The sequence below is a fragment of the Alligator mississippiensis genome, chromosome 2, assembly GCF_030867095.1.
Source record: "Alligator mississippiensis isolate rAllMis1 chromosome 2, rAllMis1, whole genome shotgun sequence".
NCBI classification, from domain to species: domain Eukaryota; kingdom Metazoa; phylum Chordata; order Crocodylia; family Alligatoridae; genus Alligator; species Alligator mississippiensis.
This window is the reverse complement of record NC_081825.1, coordinates 172,647,700-172,663,265: the sequence shown is the minus strand read 5'-3', so window position 1 is coordinate 172,663,265 and position 15,566 is coordinate 172,647,700. Positions and strand designations below refer to the sequence as shown.

At 57.2% G+C, this 15,566-nt stretch overlaps 2 protein-coding genes across 2 annotated transcripts; one reads left to right on the top strand and one right to left on the bottom strand.

The window, feature by feature from the left end:
• Positions 1-1,623: 1,623 nt before the first annotated feature.
• SMTNL1 (smoothelin like 1) lies at positions 1,624-7,320 on the top strand. Its single transcript, XM_059721314.1, has 7 exons — positions 1,624-1,641; positions 3,281-3,437; positions 3,677-3,710; positions 4,340-4,507; positions 4,914-5,016; positions 5,514-5,665; positions 6,355-7,320. Exons 1-7 carry the CDS (start codon positions 1,624-1,626, stop codon positions 6,497-6,499), a joined length of 777 nt encoding a protein of 258 aa, XP_059577297.1. The 3' UTR covers positions 6,500-7,320.
• A 1,795-nt stretch (positions 7,321-9,115) lies between these two features.
• Positions 9,116-11,854, bottom strand: UBE2L6 (ubiquitin conjugating enzyme E2 L6). Its single transcript, XM_006260341.4, has 4 exons — positions 11,726-11,854; positions 10,819-10,914; positions 10,473-10,659; positions 9,116-10,059 (listed from the first exon to the last, which is right to left on the bottom strand). The coding sequence occupies exons 1-4, from the start codon at positions 11,750-11,752 to the stop codon at positions 9,905-9,907; spliced, it is 465 nt and encodes a 154-aa protein (XP_006260403.1). The 5' UTR covers positions 11,753-11,854; the 3' UTR covers positions 9,116-9,904.
• Positions 11,855-15,566: the final 3,712 nt, after the last annotated feature.

The following is a 15,566-nucleotide window of genomic DNA, read 5'->3' as shown; positions in this document are numbered from 1 at the left end:
TTAGACCAACACGGCTACAACCAACAACCCTGTAGGCACATATAGAATTGTGTGGGGGAAGGGAGGTGGGATATATGTGTGAGCAGAGGACAGTGAAAGGGGAGGTCTGTGTGTGCGGGTAGCAGGGGGTCTGCATGCATGGGGAGGTGAGGGTTCTGTCTACAGAGGGCAGTGGAAAGGGAGGCTCTGTGGGTGGTGGAGATCTTTGTGGGGAGGAACTGATGGGGAGTGTTTGTGTTCAGAGCGGTTGAGGAGGTTTTCAAGGAGCTGCAAGGGAGTTGGAGGGCTCTGTAGAGTGGTGGTGGAGGGCTGTCAGGGGCAGTGAAGTGGTTATGTGTGGGGGTGTTAGGGTGCTCTGTGTATGAGGAGAGGACAGTAGGGTGTTGTGAGGAGTCTGGGGTCAGTGGAGGGGTGCTGTTGGCCTCCTGTGTATGTAAGGACATGTGGAATAAGGAGGGTTTGGGGTGGTGTGGCTGGTAGTGGGGAGGTCAGTGCAGAGAAGTCATGGTGTGAGGGAAACAGGGCATTCTGTGGGGACCGTGGGATTTGCAGGGGAGCACTGGGGGCTCAGTACCAGGGGCTGGGGGGCTGGTGAGGGCAGCATGCGGGTGCGGGAGGAGATCTGTGTATGCTCATGCAAGGGCAGCAGAGGAGGGGAGGGGTGTGAGGGGGCAGCTGAAGGAAAGTGCCATGTGTTTCTCCTGATAAAAATAGGATCCCCTAGCAGGGGGGGGGGGCATGCCAAGGGCAGTGATACAATGAGCTAGGCTGACAGTTGCAGCCCACAGTGAGCCCACAAGCCCTAGGAAGCAGCCAGCAGGTAGGTGCAGCCTCAGCCCACCATTGCTTGCCAGCCCAGGGGTTCAGGCACCAGCAGAAACCCAGAGATGTGGGAGGGATCACAGAGGGGCTGGCACCAGGTTGCCCCCAGCAGGCACCAATGGATCGGGCTGAAGCCCCGCATCCTCCATAGACTGCTATCCTGCTGAAGACCCCCTGGCAATTCCTGTACTCACCCCCACAGTACCTGTGCCAGGCCCTGGGGGGACACAAGGCCATAAGGGCTCGGGGTTGGGATGGCAGGTGGGCCATGTGGTGGGAGTGAGGAGCTCCAACAGAGCTGGGAGGACCCCAAGGCTGAGCTAGAAGGGGGCTGTGGGTCAGGAGTGAGGGGTACCAGCAGAGTCAGGAGTGGGTCATGAGTGCAGGACTATGCTTGGTTGAACACCCAACGTGGGGTGAGGGTGCTTGAATAGGGGACCAGGTTGGTGACCACAGTTTTGCCAAGGGGGCCCCACAGTGAGAGGCAGGGGTATATTTAGCTGGTGCTGGCACTCATGCACTCCCCCCTCCCGCAGCACCCATGCTTCTCTCCCCACCCCCACCTGGTGCAGGTTTTAGTGCTTGAGTCACTGGCTTGATCCAGTCATGGGTATTTGGGGTTTGTTTACTAGGTAACAGGAGGGTCTGGTGCTGCCCCCTGCCTTAAAGGGCCAGATTCTAGCCTGCTGGGAAAGGGTTAAAAGCCCTCACCTTGCTCCTGCTTCCTGTTTACATACCCCACCACACCCCCACTCTCTCTTCCTAGACCTGGCAATAGTGTGGCCAAGGTAAGTAGAGGCCATGAGGGGCGATTTGCAGGTGAGCACAGGGCTCTGGGCAGGCTGGACTGTATTCTTTGCACAGCCCAAATCTGACCCTCCTACCTCTGGTCTCCTTGCAGAGATGGAGCCACAGGAAGCTGTGCCCCTCCCCACACCAGCAACAGAGCAGCCCAGGCCCTCGGAAGCTGATGGCACAGCAGGAGAGAATGCGAAAGGGACGGCAGGGATGCAAGCCAAAGAGGCAGCACTGGGGGACAAAGGGCTGGGGGGAGCAGGGGATCATGGGGGTGAGGCCAAAGGGAGCAGTGGGGCAGTAGTAGAGGATGCTGGGAGTGAGGCCAAGGGGGGCAGTGGGGCAGTAGTAGAGGATGCTGGGAGTGAGGCCAAGGGAGGCAGTGGGGCAGTAGTAGAGGATGCTGGGAGTGAGGCCAAGGGGGGCAGTGGGGCAGTAGTAGAGGATGCTGGGAGTGAGGCCAAGGGGGGCAGTGGGGCAGTAGTAGAGGATGCTGGGAGTGAGGCCAAGGGAGGCAGTGGGGCAGTAGTAGAGGATGCTGGGAGTGAGGCCAAGGGGGGCAGTGGGGCAGTAGTAGAGGATGCTGGGAGTGAGGCCAAGGGAGGCAGTGGGGCAGTAGTAGAGGATGCTGGGAGTGAGGCCAAGGGAGGCAGTGGGGCAGTAGTAGAGGATGCTGGGAGTGAGGCCAAGGGGGGCAGTGGGGCAGTAGTAGAGGATGCTGGGAGTGAGGCCAAGGGGGGCAGTGGGGCAGTAGTAGAGGATGCTGGGAGTGAGGCCAAGGGAGGCAGTGGGGCAGTAGTAGAGGATGCTGGGAGTGAGGCCAAGGGAGGCAGTGGGGCAGTAGTAGAGGATGCTGGGAGTGAGGCCAAGCGGGGCAGTGGGGTAGTAGTAGAGGATGCTGGGAGTGAGGCCAAGGGGGGCAGTGAGGCAGGAGGAGCAGAGGATGCTGGGAGTGATACCAAGGTGGGCAGTGGGGTGGGAGGACCTGAGGCTGAGGTGAGAGCAGAGGAAGGTGTGGGCTCCAAAGCAGTGGAGACAGCAGGAGTAGGAGTGTCTGGGGCTGAACCCCAGGAAGAAGCAGCTGGGACCAAACCAGAAAAGGAGGTGGCTGAGGAGCGTGGGGCTGGAGCCCCAGGCAAAGAGGTGAGTGCTCCTCCTGTGTCTGCTGCCCCCACCTCACCAGGGCCAAGTGTGACCTGGAGGTGCTGCCTGCACCCATGCATCCCCCAACTGGGAGTCATGTGCAGCTCGCACATTGGTGTGTGAGGAACACTGAGCAGGGGGCAGGGAGGCTGCCCCACTTGTGGTGCCAGGGTGTTGAAGTAAATCTCCCCGCCACGGAAGTCAGGAACCCTCCTAGAGCAGAGGTTCCCAAACTTTTTCTTATTGCATACCCACTTCCAGATTAACCAGCTACGGGTATATGTGTTATATTTTAACGCCTTAAATGTCAATTATTATTATACTGAAAATTAAATCTGCCATGACAATTTCTCTCATGTTCCCCCCAGAGGTGTCTTGTGTACCCACAGAGGTACACGTACCACAGTTTGGGGACCTCTGAAACAACTGGGGGTGATGGGGATGGCTGAGCAGACCTAGGAGTCCTGAGCTGTGGGGGTGAGGATGGTCCCATAAAGGCTTTACCCTTCCCTCACCCCAGGAGTGCACTGCCAGCACTTCAGAGGAGCCAGTGTCCCCAGACCTGGGGGAAGAGGAGGAGTACTGGCCTGAGTTTGCACCCAGCTCCCCTGATCAGGGCCCAGCCAGCCCCACAGGCAGCACTGTCTTTGCCCAGGACACAGGGGGCTCACAGTCAGGTAAGGGCAATGGGCATAGGGGACAGGGGTGAGGGAGGGACAAGACATCCAGTGTGCATGGAAGGGAGCAATCAGCCTACACAGCCCCCCCCCCCCCCCCCTTCCCTCTCTCCCCCTGACACAGGGTCACTTCCAGCATAGCTGCCTCCCACCTCCCCCTCAGCCCCAGCTCCGGTTCCCGGTTAATCCCATTGTGGGTGATGTCTTGATCTGTTTTTAACTCTCTAAATTCCTTCTAGAAGGTGCTTCCAAGGGCCAAGAGGGCAGTGCCAGGTGAGTGTACCCATCATCCCATGTCAGCTGGGACCTAAGGGCTGGTACATGCCCTGCCTATTGGGATGGGGGGGTCCCTGTGCAGCACAACGCCCCCTAGTGCCAGGCTGCAGTATTGGAGCTGGCATACAGCCTGGGGCTACACTTAGTGTCCCCATAAGACACAGCGTCCTTAGTGCCAGGCTGAGTTGGGGCTGTTGCACTGCCTGGGTCTGCCACTGGGGCATGGGCAGCGTCCCAAGTGCCAGGTTGCAGTTTTGGGACAGCAACATGGCATGCAGCTCAGGATGGTGTCTCTATGCAACCCTGCTAGTGCTGAGCTGGGAGCTGGCAGACAGCCAGGGTGAGAAGATGGTAACACTGCCACACAGCACCCCTTGGCCAGGCTGGGGAGCAGTGCAGAGCCAAGGTTCAGGCATGGTCCTTCTAGCAGCACAGTGCCCCTTGGCTATAGGCTGGTCCTGGTGCACAGCCAGGGCATGGGGCTGGTATCCATTGCTGCACAGCTGCCCCTAATGCCAGGCTGGGGTCAGGCATGCAGCTGGAGTGGGGGGCACCGGGTGGTTTCTCCAGCATGATGCTCTTGCTCCACAGCCCCCGTCTCTGACATGCCCTCCCTTTCTCCCCAGCCCTGGTAAGGCAATGCAGCAGCCCAGGGAGAAGAGCACCGCACCTGAGGGAGCAGCACCCCCCAAAGAGAAACCGAAGCAGCCAGCACTGGATCGGAGGGAACTGACCCGGCCCCGCCTGGGCCCCAGGGCTCAGTCCCGCAAGGCCATCGTGGAGAAGTTTGGGGGGTGCGGCACCTCTTGGTGACCCTTGGAGCACTTCCAGCCCCTCCAGGACTATGGGGAGTGGAATAGGGGTGTGATTTGCCAGCAGGCCACCCTGCCATAAGGCATTGGGACAAAGTACTTGGGGTCCCCCCTTACAACAGCATAACTCCATGGAGGGCTTGGGCAGGGGGTGGAGTCTGGCAGGGGTACCCTCCCAGGTATGGGATAATACAGCACCACTTCCAGCTCCTGGGTGGGCTCTTCCATGGTCAGGCCCCTTCTAGTCCCACTTGACCTTGGTGGGACAGAGGTGGAGGGAGGGTCTTCTCTAGGCTGGAGAAGTACAGGAGAAAACCCTGTCCCTGTGCCAGCTCTGGGACCATTTTAGAAGGTCAGGGGGATTTCTTTTCCCATCCCTCCCCTCCAGGGCAGCCAGTGGTCCTGCCCCAAATATCAAGCGTACGGGGGGCACCAATGCCATCAAGAACATGCTGCTGGAATGGTGTCGTGCAAAGACCCGTGGCTATGAGGTAAGGGGCTGGGGAGCAAGAGGCAACCAACGGGCTGAGGCAGGAAGCGGTACCCACATGAGCAGGAGCATGACCACTATAATGCCAGCCAGTATGGCACAGCCTGATGACCTCCTGCCCCATAGCCACTGTCCAGCCCTGGCCCAGGTGGTGTGCTGGAGGTATGCAGAGGCAGGAGGACAGTGCCTGAAACCCAACAGACTGGGCCACCAGGCACTGGTACCACACAGCCCCTGGCCGGCTGCTCTGCTGTCCCCTCTCCCCTCTGGCTATGGATGGGTGCCAGGGCAAAATGGTGTCTGCCATTAGCCACGGGTACCAGCCGGAGAACAGACCACCAGCTGTCCTGGTCAGGCTTAGGCTCCTCCTGGGCCTGCAGGAGTGATGTCAAGGGGTAGGGGTGCGAGCAGAGTGAGGAGGGTAGTACAATGAGAACTCATAGTCTGACCACTTTTCCCTCTCTTCCATTCCCTTCTCCATGCCCGTGCCCACCCCAGCACGTGGATATCGTGAACTTCTCCTCCAGCTGGAGCAGCGGCTTGGCCTTCTGTGCCCTGGTGCACAAGTTCTTCCCTGATGCCTTTGACTATGCAGCCCTCACGCCCGAGAACCGCAGAGAAAACTTCACCTTGGCCTTTGCCACCGCTGAGTGAGTGCCCACCTGGAGGTCCTCTATGAGGAACATTTGAGTCAAGAGCTGAGCCCCTCAGAGGCAGGGGCAACAGGGGGCAGAGCCTGCACTGCCCAGCCCAACCTTCCCCAGTAGGGGGCCTGCCCTACCTACTAGAGGAAGTTACAAGGGTAGAGAGCACATGCCCTCCCACTATGCGCCTGGCAAAGCTTTTGTTGCCAGAAGGCCCTCTTGCTGCAACTGCACTAATTAGCCAATTAGATGATTAGCAGGGTGTTCCTTTTGTGGCTTGGCTGCTCTCCCTATGAGCTGGCAAACTCACAAAAGCCATGAGCCACAGCTGCTTCCTTCCCAGCCAGCCCTAGAGCATGGACCCAGCCCCGGGGCCAGACCTGCCCATGCCATGGTGAGACCAGGGCATCCAGGGGTGACCAGCAAAGCTGGTAAAGCACCAGGCAGCTCCTGGGAAGTGTCCTCCAGACTGCACTGAGTGGCCTGGCTGAGCCCTCCTTCTCCCAGACATCCTGCCCATTGCCTCCTGCTCAGAGGGGCATGCCCCAAGCCACAGCCCTGGGCCCTGGTGTTCAGGCTCCTGGGCACAGGTCCACAGCAGGGGGTGGAGTGAGCCATCCATGTTGGCTGGCACCAGTAGGCAGAGAAGCCAGGCTGGGGTAAAGGAGATGAGTGCTTGCCCTTTCTGCCCACAGGAAGCATGCCGACTGTGCCCCACTGTTGGAGGTAGATGACATGGTGCGCATGAGTGTGCCTGATTCCAAGTGTGTCTACACCTATCTCCAGGAGCTGTACCGTAGCCTGGTGACCAAGGGGCTGGTGAAGACCAAGAAGCGGTGAAGCAGGGCAGGGCCCACACTGGGGAAGGGGAGAGACCCAGCACCTGCAGAGACTGCCCACAGGCATGGGGGAGGAGGGTGTTCCCACATTCCCAAACACAAAGCCTCTGCCCCATCTGCCAAGGACAACTGCAGCCTGAGGGGCTACTGGGCTGTGGCTTTGTCCTGCTAGGTCTCCTACAGCAGCATCCTCCTGCCCCAGGAGGTGGAGAGGCTCTTCCTGCTAATGCAGAGCAGACTGGGTGAGAGGCTCAGGGATAGCGGGGTGTTGCTGCCATCTCAGTTCTGCTAGGACCCAGAGTCCCCCCACCAAGTGCTGTTGCTTCTACAGCCCTGGTCCAGTGATGGGAGTGGGGGCATCACTGTGGGTCCCAGATGTTTATGAGCCTGGCTTTGCTTTCAATGTGAGGGATGGAGTTGCTAGATACCAAGACAGTCCGTTACAGAGGTGGGGAAGACCTGCAGATGCCGTGCAGTCCCCTCTAGACTGGCAGATCATTTGGACTGCCCCTGCCTCTACCTGCCAAGAAAGTAGCCGGTGGCAGGCACAGCATGTTTCTCATGGGTGCCCCAAAGCAGCTGGGATGGTAGCAGCTGGCAGGGACCATGCTAAGCTGTCCTCCTGCCCCGGAAGCCGAACACCCTGTGCCTTACAGATGTCACCCTCCCCTTGGCCAGCAGGACATGTGCTCCCCCTCAGCACCGCATGCATCTCCTCCCCTGGGAGCCCTCTCCAAGCATCCGTTTGCTATGTCCACAGCAGGTGCATAACCACAGCTAGCATGTGCATGTGTTCAAGGCATTAAAGCAGGTCTACTCTGAGCTCAAGTAGCTGCTGTGCAGTCCTTGGGGTCAGTTGATCAGAGGCATATGGAAGGCTCTGCCTACACATCCTGCAGCCACATTCCTTCCCTGCAGTCAGATGGGCATGACCATCCAGGCAGTACAAGAGCAGGGTGCCTCCTACAGAAAGGCACATCGGTGCTGAAGTTTAAGGACTGCATTAGTGCCCTGTCATGCTGTTCCCTGTCTCCAAGCCAGCCTGTAGAAGATCCTGGGCCTCCTCCCTACCAATGCCTAGGGCTGCAAGGAGGGTGGGAGGGGAAGTGAGAAGGGCTGGTGCTGCCCCCTGCTAACACAGCCTCATAGAATCATAGAAGTAGAGTCGGAAGGGACTTTGTAGATCTTCAAGTCCAACCCCCTGCCTGGGCAGGAGGAAAACTGGGCTCAAATGACCCCAGCCAGGTAGGCATCAAGCCTCTTCTTAAAGACCCCCAGGGTAGGAGCCAGCACCACTTCCCTTGGAAGTTGGTTCCAGATCCTAGCCGCCCTAACTGTGAAGTAGTTCTTACGGATGTCTAGTCTAAACCTACTCTCCAACAACTTGTGGTCATTATTCCTTGTTATCCCTGGGAGTGCTAGGGGAAACAAGGTCTCCCCCAAACCCTTCTGGTCCCCCCTAGTGAGTTATAGACAGTCACCAGGTCCCCCCTCAGCCTTCTTTTGTGAAGGCTGAACAGGTTCAGGTCCTGTAGCCTCTCATTGTAGGGTCTGCCCTGCTGTCCCTGGATCATGTGGGCGGCCGTCCTCTGGACCCTCTCGATGTTGTCCACATCCCTCTTGAAAGGGGGCTGCCCAGAACTGGACACAGTACTCCAGCTGTGGCCTGACCAGTGTCGCGTAGAGCGGGAGTATCACCTCCTTGGCCCTACTTGAGATGCACCTGTGAATGCATGACAGGGTCCGGTTGGCCCTGCCGACTGTGACCTCGCATTGTCGGCCCATGTTCATCTTGGAGTCAATAATGACTCCAAGATCTCTTTCTGCCTCTGTGCTCTCAAGAAGGGAGTTTCCCATCTTATAAGTGTGGTGATGGTTACTAATGCCTAAGTGCAGCACGCTGCATTTGTCCGTATTGAAATGCATCCTGTTTTTGTTAGACAACCCCTGCAAGCTATCCAGGTCTTGCTGCAGTCTTTCCCTCCCTACTAGCGTGCCCACCTCACCCCAAATTTTGGTATCATCAGCAAATTTGAACAGGTTGCTTTTCACCCCATCGTCCAAATTGCAGATAAAGAAATTGAACAGTGCGGGCCCAAGGACCGAGCACTGGGGGACTCCACTGCCCACTTCCCCCCAGGTTGAATATGACCTGTCCACCACCACCCTCTGAGTACGACCCTTCAGCCAATTTGCAATCCATCTGACTTTGTAGGCATCAATGCCACAGTCGCCTAGTTTTTTAATGAGGATGGGGTGGGAGACAGTGTCAAAGGCCTTGCTGAAGTCCAGAAAGACTACATCCACGGCGACACCTGCATCCAATGCTTTTGTGACCCGAGCCTCAGTTCTGTTTGGTACAGAAGAACAGGAGCATCTCCAAAAGCAAGAGGCTGTAGCTGCCCACTGGTATCAAAGTCCTTCACTCCTGCACTACCAGCCTGAAGCCAGGACTGAGGGCAGAGGCTGGCATAGGGGTTGAGAATGGTCCAACCCTGGGAGCTTCTGCTCTGACATCATCTCCGATGCAGCAGGTGGGACTCCCAACACCCTCTGGTTTGAACCCACCCCAGACCCAGCCAAGAGAGGAGCCACATTGGCGTGACACAAGTGGAGCTCGGAGATCGTGGTCTGCTTTTATTGGCAAAAATAAACAGCTACTTAACATGTGCTCACAATGAGAAAAACCCACCCCATACAGGAAAAGGAGAGTTTAAAAAAAGATGGAGGTCTTTCACCAAACTCCCCAGCCCAGCACTGCTCTCCCTATCAGAGTGGGCACAGCTGGCCTGACCTCAGCCTCTTCATACCACCTTCCTCAGTGCCCGGTGCCCAGGTCTCCCTGAGGTCACTTCCTGCTGTGGGTCACTCCAGGTTCTCCTTGCTTCCTATCTTGTCGGGTCTCAATTATTAGGAAAATCTGAACCATGAAAACTGCCTGCTCCACCACTCCCAGATTTCTGCAGCTCAGATATTAAAGTGCCAAGCAGACAGACAGACAAACACAAAGCCCCACACATATAAACCCTAAACAATCAACATGGAAAAGAGGATTCGTGGCTTAAAGTTCTGGTGCCAGAAGAGAGGCCCCAGTGTCCCCATCAGAGCTGGGGAAGAAGAGAGGAGTCCTCAGCAAAGAGGGGATAGACAGTCAACTGGTGCAGGGAGAGGGACACCATGGGGTAGGGCCCTGGCTCCTCTCCAGGCATAGGGTCTGCAGTGAAGTCAAGGCATGGGCAGCCCCTCCCTCCAGTCAAGGGCAAGGGACATGCTGCAAAGCTCCAGAGAATGCATCCTGCCACCTGTCTCAGTGCATATGTGGAGGTGTCCTGCCCCTGCCCAAGAGGGAGTAGGCACAGGCAGGAGGGAGCAGAGCAGGTTGGCGGGAGGCAGTAGAGAGGGGGTGTCATTCGCCTGGTCTCTTCTCACTGAACTTGCGAGTGTGGTCCTCAGCGTTGCGCATGAAGCGCTTGGGGTCCTGGGTGAACTCATCGGCCAGGTCAGCGCGCAGTGGGTGGTCTGGTTCAGGCTTGTTCACCAGAGAGATCAGGGCCTGGATCACTGCCAAAAGCACCAGGGTGGTCAATGCAGTGTGAGGGGGCAGGGGGACTTGCCCCAAACCAGAAGTGCAGTAAACAGGTGCCCTGGACAAACCCTGTGGGCAGGGGGACCATGCACCTGGCTGCTGCTGCAAGAACATGCTGTAAGGCTGCTCTTCCTGTTGGGACCTGGACTCCATGGGGGTGAGAAGTGATTCTGGGACCTCTGGTTAGTGCCCCACACACCCACCCCTTGTTATGCTACTGCCCCAAACCACCCCGCCCACCCCAAGTGTGGTACCTCATCCACCGCCCCACTGTACCTGCTTCCAGCACTAAACAACAAATGAATGCCTGCAGGCCCCGCACGCCCCCTTGACTCCTGTCGAGCTCCAGGAAGGCTAGAGTGAGCAGGGGCCAGGGGAGAGCATGTACCTTGGTCTGTCTTGGTGGCGGGCTTCCAGTTCTCAGCACTGATGATGGGCAGGCAGACCTGGCCCTTCTCATCCACGTTGGGATGGTAGATCTTGGTCTTGAAGGTGATCTTGGGAGGCTTGAAGGGGTATTCAGGAGGGAAGCTGATCTCGATCCGAAACGCGCCTTTGTTGTAGGGAGGGCTGTCCTGGATGTGGGTCAGGAAAGTGGGGAGGGGAGTTACCGAGCGCCATCCAGCCCTAAAGGGCCCTTGAGGCATTAGACTCCAAGGAACTCCTCTGTGTTGACACTAGCCAAGACCCCCAAGAGCAATCCTCCCCTTGTTCAGACCCCCCCCCATGCTCACCGGCACCAGGAGCCCCTTCCACAAGAGCACGTTGGTGTCATCCACCTCAATGTCCTGCAGGCAGCGGGACCCCGATCTCTTCATCTCATCCAGCTCCTGCCACAGCAAACACAGACCAATCAGGGACCACGGCCCACTGCCTGCAGAAGCCTCCCACCTGCGCCTGTCCAGCGCTGCCTTAGACCTCCCACCCCACATCCATGCAGCATGTGCAGCCCTACCTCATCCTGTAATCTCCCAATTACAGGGAGGCTGCGGGGCCGGGTGGGCCCACCAGGTCTCAACCAGCCCCACCTGTCAAGCCCAGGCCCCTTCTGCACAGGGCTCGTATCTGTGTCTTGACAGCCTCACTTCCTGCGCCTGAGCCTGGGGCAGTTTCACCTCCGAGAAGTTCAAGGGGCAGTGGGCGCTGGCCGCTGCTCCCCAGCCCTTGTTACCACCCCGCGACTTCGCTCCCTGCACTCCGTTCTCGCTCTTGCTGTCCCAAGGGATTTCGTGGGCACCCAGCAGCCTCCCCGGCTGAGGGAGGCGCATTGCCGGCGGCCTCGGCCGGGTGCGCAAGGAACGGGCCTGCGCCCGAAAGCCCGGGGCAGAGCCGCGGGGGAGGACGCGCCGCCGCCGGGCGCCGTGCAGGGGGCCCTGGGCTGCCCCAGCCGCTCGGCCGTGACGGGAGGCGCTGAAGGGGCCAGGCTAGGCCAGGCCGGGCCAAGCGCCCCCTCCCCCGCCTCGGCCACTGCCGAGCAGCAGCGCGGGGACTCCCAGGCGCGGGAACCGAAAGCGAAAGCGCTCGCCCCGGCCCCGGCCCGGCGTCCCCTCAACCCCGGGCCCGGCCTCGGCCCCGCTCGGCCTTCCGCCCCCCAAAGCGGCAGCCCCGCCGGGCTGCCCGGGCGCAGGGCTCCAGCGGTACCTTCCCGACTCTGCGGCTAGCCGTCATCTTCCCCAGCCGCAGCAGCCCGGCCCGGCCCGGCCCAGCCCAGCCCGGCCCGGCCCGACCAGACCCGGCGCCCGGAGCGGCCCGTCTGCCGGAGCGGAGGGAACAGAGCGGAGCGGTCCCGCCCCCGGGGCGGCGCTCCCGGCTCTCCCGGCCCCGCTGCCGGCCCCCTCCCGCTGGCGCCGGCCGGGCAGGGCACCGGCTCGCGCCCAGCCGCACCGCCGCGGCCCTTGGACTGGAGCAGGAGAGGACGGGGCTCGCCTCTTCCCGGCTGGTCTCGTCAAGGCGTCCTTTTGGCCCCAGGAGGTCTCGTTTCGGGCACGTCTTCTCGGCCGAGACCAGCGCTTCTCCAGCCGTCCTGCACCGGGACCCGGTTGTAAACGTCAGCGGCAGCCGCGACCCCCCAGCCCTGGCCCCAGCGCGTGCCCTCCTGCCCCCCGCTGCGCCCTCCTGCCAGGGGGAGGCCCCGGACCTTCTCCCTTCACGGAAAATCCGTTTTTAAAGTTTGTTGATCCAAGTTTGGTAGCAGCCCTTTCCTCTATTCATAGCTCCGAGGCAGGCAATTATTTTGGGCGGGGGGGCCGCCGTCAAGGGCCGCATGACAGGCAGCCAGAGCAGATAAATATTAATTTTCTAAATTTTGTAGGGGTCCCATGGGCTGCGTCCAGCCAGCGGGCTGCATTTTGCCCACCCCTGTACAGTGGTGACACGTAGGGGTTGCACGGGGGTGCACGTGCACCCACCGAGAGCGCCGGCCACACTCACCGCTTAGGTGATGGGCAGGCGGGAGCGCAGGTGCCTCCGCCGCAAGCACTGGCCAATTGCTGCCACCACCCCCAGAAGCAGCTGCAGCGATCAGCCACAGCAATTGGCCGTCACAGAATCAGCAGCAAGAGGGGACCCCCCACCCTGGGCAGCAGGATTGGCCATGGGGGGATCCCCCCTGTTGTCCAGACTGGTCACAGGGGGGGGCCCTGACTAAGGCGGAACCAGTCACCCATGCCCCTGTAGTTCCTTATCACCTCCCTGATTCCCAGCCATCTCTCTGCTCCACAGGTGCTGACCAGCCTCTTCTCCTTTTTAATGGTCTTGATGTTGCACTGTTGAAACTGTCCTTTCTCCTGCTGCCTGCTAAATCATGGCCCCTACTACACTCTACACATGTATTACACAATTAAAAGGTGAATCGCGCAGTAAATTTAGCCTGGCCACACCTGCAAAGTAATCATCACAGGATTAAAATGACAATCTAGCTATAAAAAGAGCCAACCAGCTGCCAAGTTAAAGCTTGAAAGCATGTAAGAACTGGATAGCGGTTGCTGTCCAGCTTTCATTTGAACACATAGCAGGGCCAGCCACTCTTGGTAATCACTCTTTCTCCTATTTCGCAGGCCTGCACACTGTTCTCAGCTCTAGCTCAAAACCTTCATCCATGTGTGGTGCTATTAACTGGAGTGTAGAAATGGCTTGCCGTGAAGTATTGGAAGCACTGTCAAGGCACTCCAGAAAATTAGATTTTGTTTTATGAATCTGAACAAGAGACGTACATTTAACAAAAATGGCAACAGGATTGATGACATGATCATTTGACTCTTTTTTTGTTGTCTAGTTTTTTTTAGTTCAATATATTATCTAGCAAATGAGCGCACGTTCCAGTGAAGGTATGTTGTTTTAGCTTTGATCTTGAACTCGATAATATAGTACCAGGCACCTAGCATATTAGTAAACCTTCCAGGTTCTCTTTAACTGGAGGAAAAGGTACATTGTGCTACAAGCGATGGTGATGTGCCATACCATCTACACCCCCCTTTTCAGAATCCTAGATCTGCCCATCTGTATTTGAAGATCATGATCACAACTAGATCCATGATCATGATCATGATCATTGGAGTGCAGCTATTTGTGTATGTGAATGTGTGTGTGTGTGTGTGTGAGAGAGAGAGAGAGAGAGAGAAACAGAGACAGAGAGAAGAAAGTCAAAAGACAGCCAGAGAGAGATGGCACAACCCTGACAGAAAGAGCTTTTGGGCATAGGGCTGGCTGGAAAGAGGCTTACACCTGTGACTAATGAAATACTAGCTTGGTGCTTGATGCCACTTGTGATCAGGAAAGCATGACTTCCTGCCTAAGCTTTGTTAATAAACACAATTCCAACAAAGACCCTTAGTTATCATCAATTTCTTTTCTAAATAGAAGCAACCCACAAGACCCTGATTTTTGGCAAGGTCCTCAGATGCATATTGCACTTGGCTGTGACAGTGGGGAGCTTTAGGATAGTTATCAGATCTTAGCAAGTTTGTTTAGCAGCTTTAATCCAACCCCCTAATGGAGACCTCTTGCACAAATGAGGACCTTAGCGAGGTCTAAGTTTGCAAACTCTGGTCCCTTGGTGTATATTTGATGTGGACTGTGAATGATTATGCCGCACCTGCAGCACACACTTACACCACACCATTCATTTAAACTGCTCATGAGCTATTTCAAGCACATTCTCAGCTCATCAGGTCTCCACAAAGGTCATAGTAGCATCATTTTTTCTTCTCACAAGGCCTGTTCTAGCCACAGATTTTGTACCAGTACCAACTGGTAGAGGATGATGAGGTCATAGCTACATGAATTGTGTTGGCCCAAGACAGAAATAAGCCATGACCAACTGGAAACAAAGTACTTTCCCTGAAAGAAACCAATTAGTCTGTGAAGAAAATACTTTGGATTGGATCTGAGGTATACTATCCTTTTTTAGATTAGATTTATTGTGGTTCAGGTCACTGTGTCATGTGTCCTCAACTTCTGTTTTTCCTTGGGGCAGCTGGGATTTACCCCACAGGTCCCATTCATGTGTCTATGGCCAAAAAGAGCAGTACAACCCACAGCATGGACACAGTTACAGTGGTAGAGTAGTGTTCTATATCAGTACGGCTCACCTAGTATAAGCACCATTCTACTACTTTAATCCACTAGGGATGGGCTATAACTACAAAGACATTGTCCTTCATTGCATGCCTCTTCTCTAGAAAGCTGTTCAGATTGCCTCATCCAGATGTCTTTCCTGCAAGCTCCAGAGTCACAATGCCCCTAGTGGGCCCAGCAGGCTCCCTCTCCACCAGGGTAAGTTACAAGGGAGGCTGATGACATCAGTGGGCTTGCTGATGACATCAGTGGGCTTGCTGATGTAACAAGGTGGGTGAGAAAGGAGACTTGGGCCCATTGTCCCCTTAGGGATCAGACCAGGTCCTGGATCAGATTCTGATCCCATTCTGTTTTCTCTTTGCAGTAGTTCCTGTCAACTCCTGACTCCAGGCCAACTCCTGACTCCAGGCCTGATTCAAAATCGTGCCCCAGTTTATCAGCTTTTAGTCAGGACAGGAGCAGAACAGTTTGGTTTGGTGCCTGGCCTGTACCACAAGACACTATGTAGAGAATCCAGCTGGCCTAGCTCATTGTCTACGGCTTTTTTTATACCTGTTTTGGCAGCAAGGCCCAGATAACCCTTGCATGACTGAATCACATTCCCTGGAGAAGCAAGGAGTGGGGACTTGCCAAGGGATGAGCACAGGGTTGGGGAAATTATCACCAGTGCCGTGGCAAGGAAGTTTGGCACCTGGGGCAAAGCCCACAGTGGCAGCCCGCCCTCGCCCTGCACCCAAATCCAGAGGGCACACACACATGCCATGCTTGACCAGGAGTGCACACAGTGGCAGGAACCACCCTCCCCCCTTCCCAGCAGCCCCCCAAACAGGCTGCTCGCGGCTGTGTCCCTCGCCCTGCCCAGGCAGCACCTGTTGGCATCCCTTCTCTTCGGCACCCGGGGCGCTCA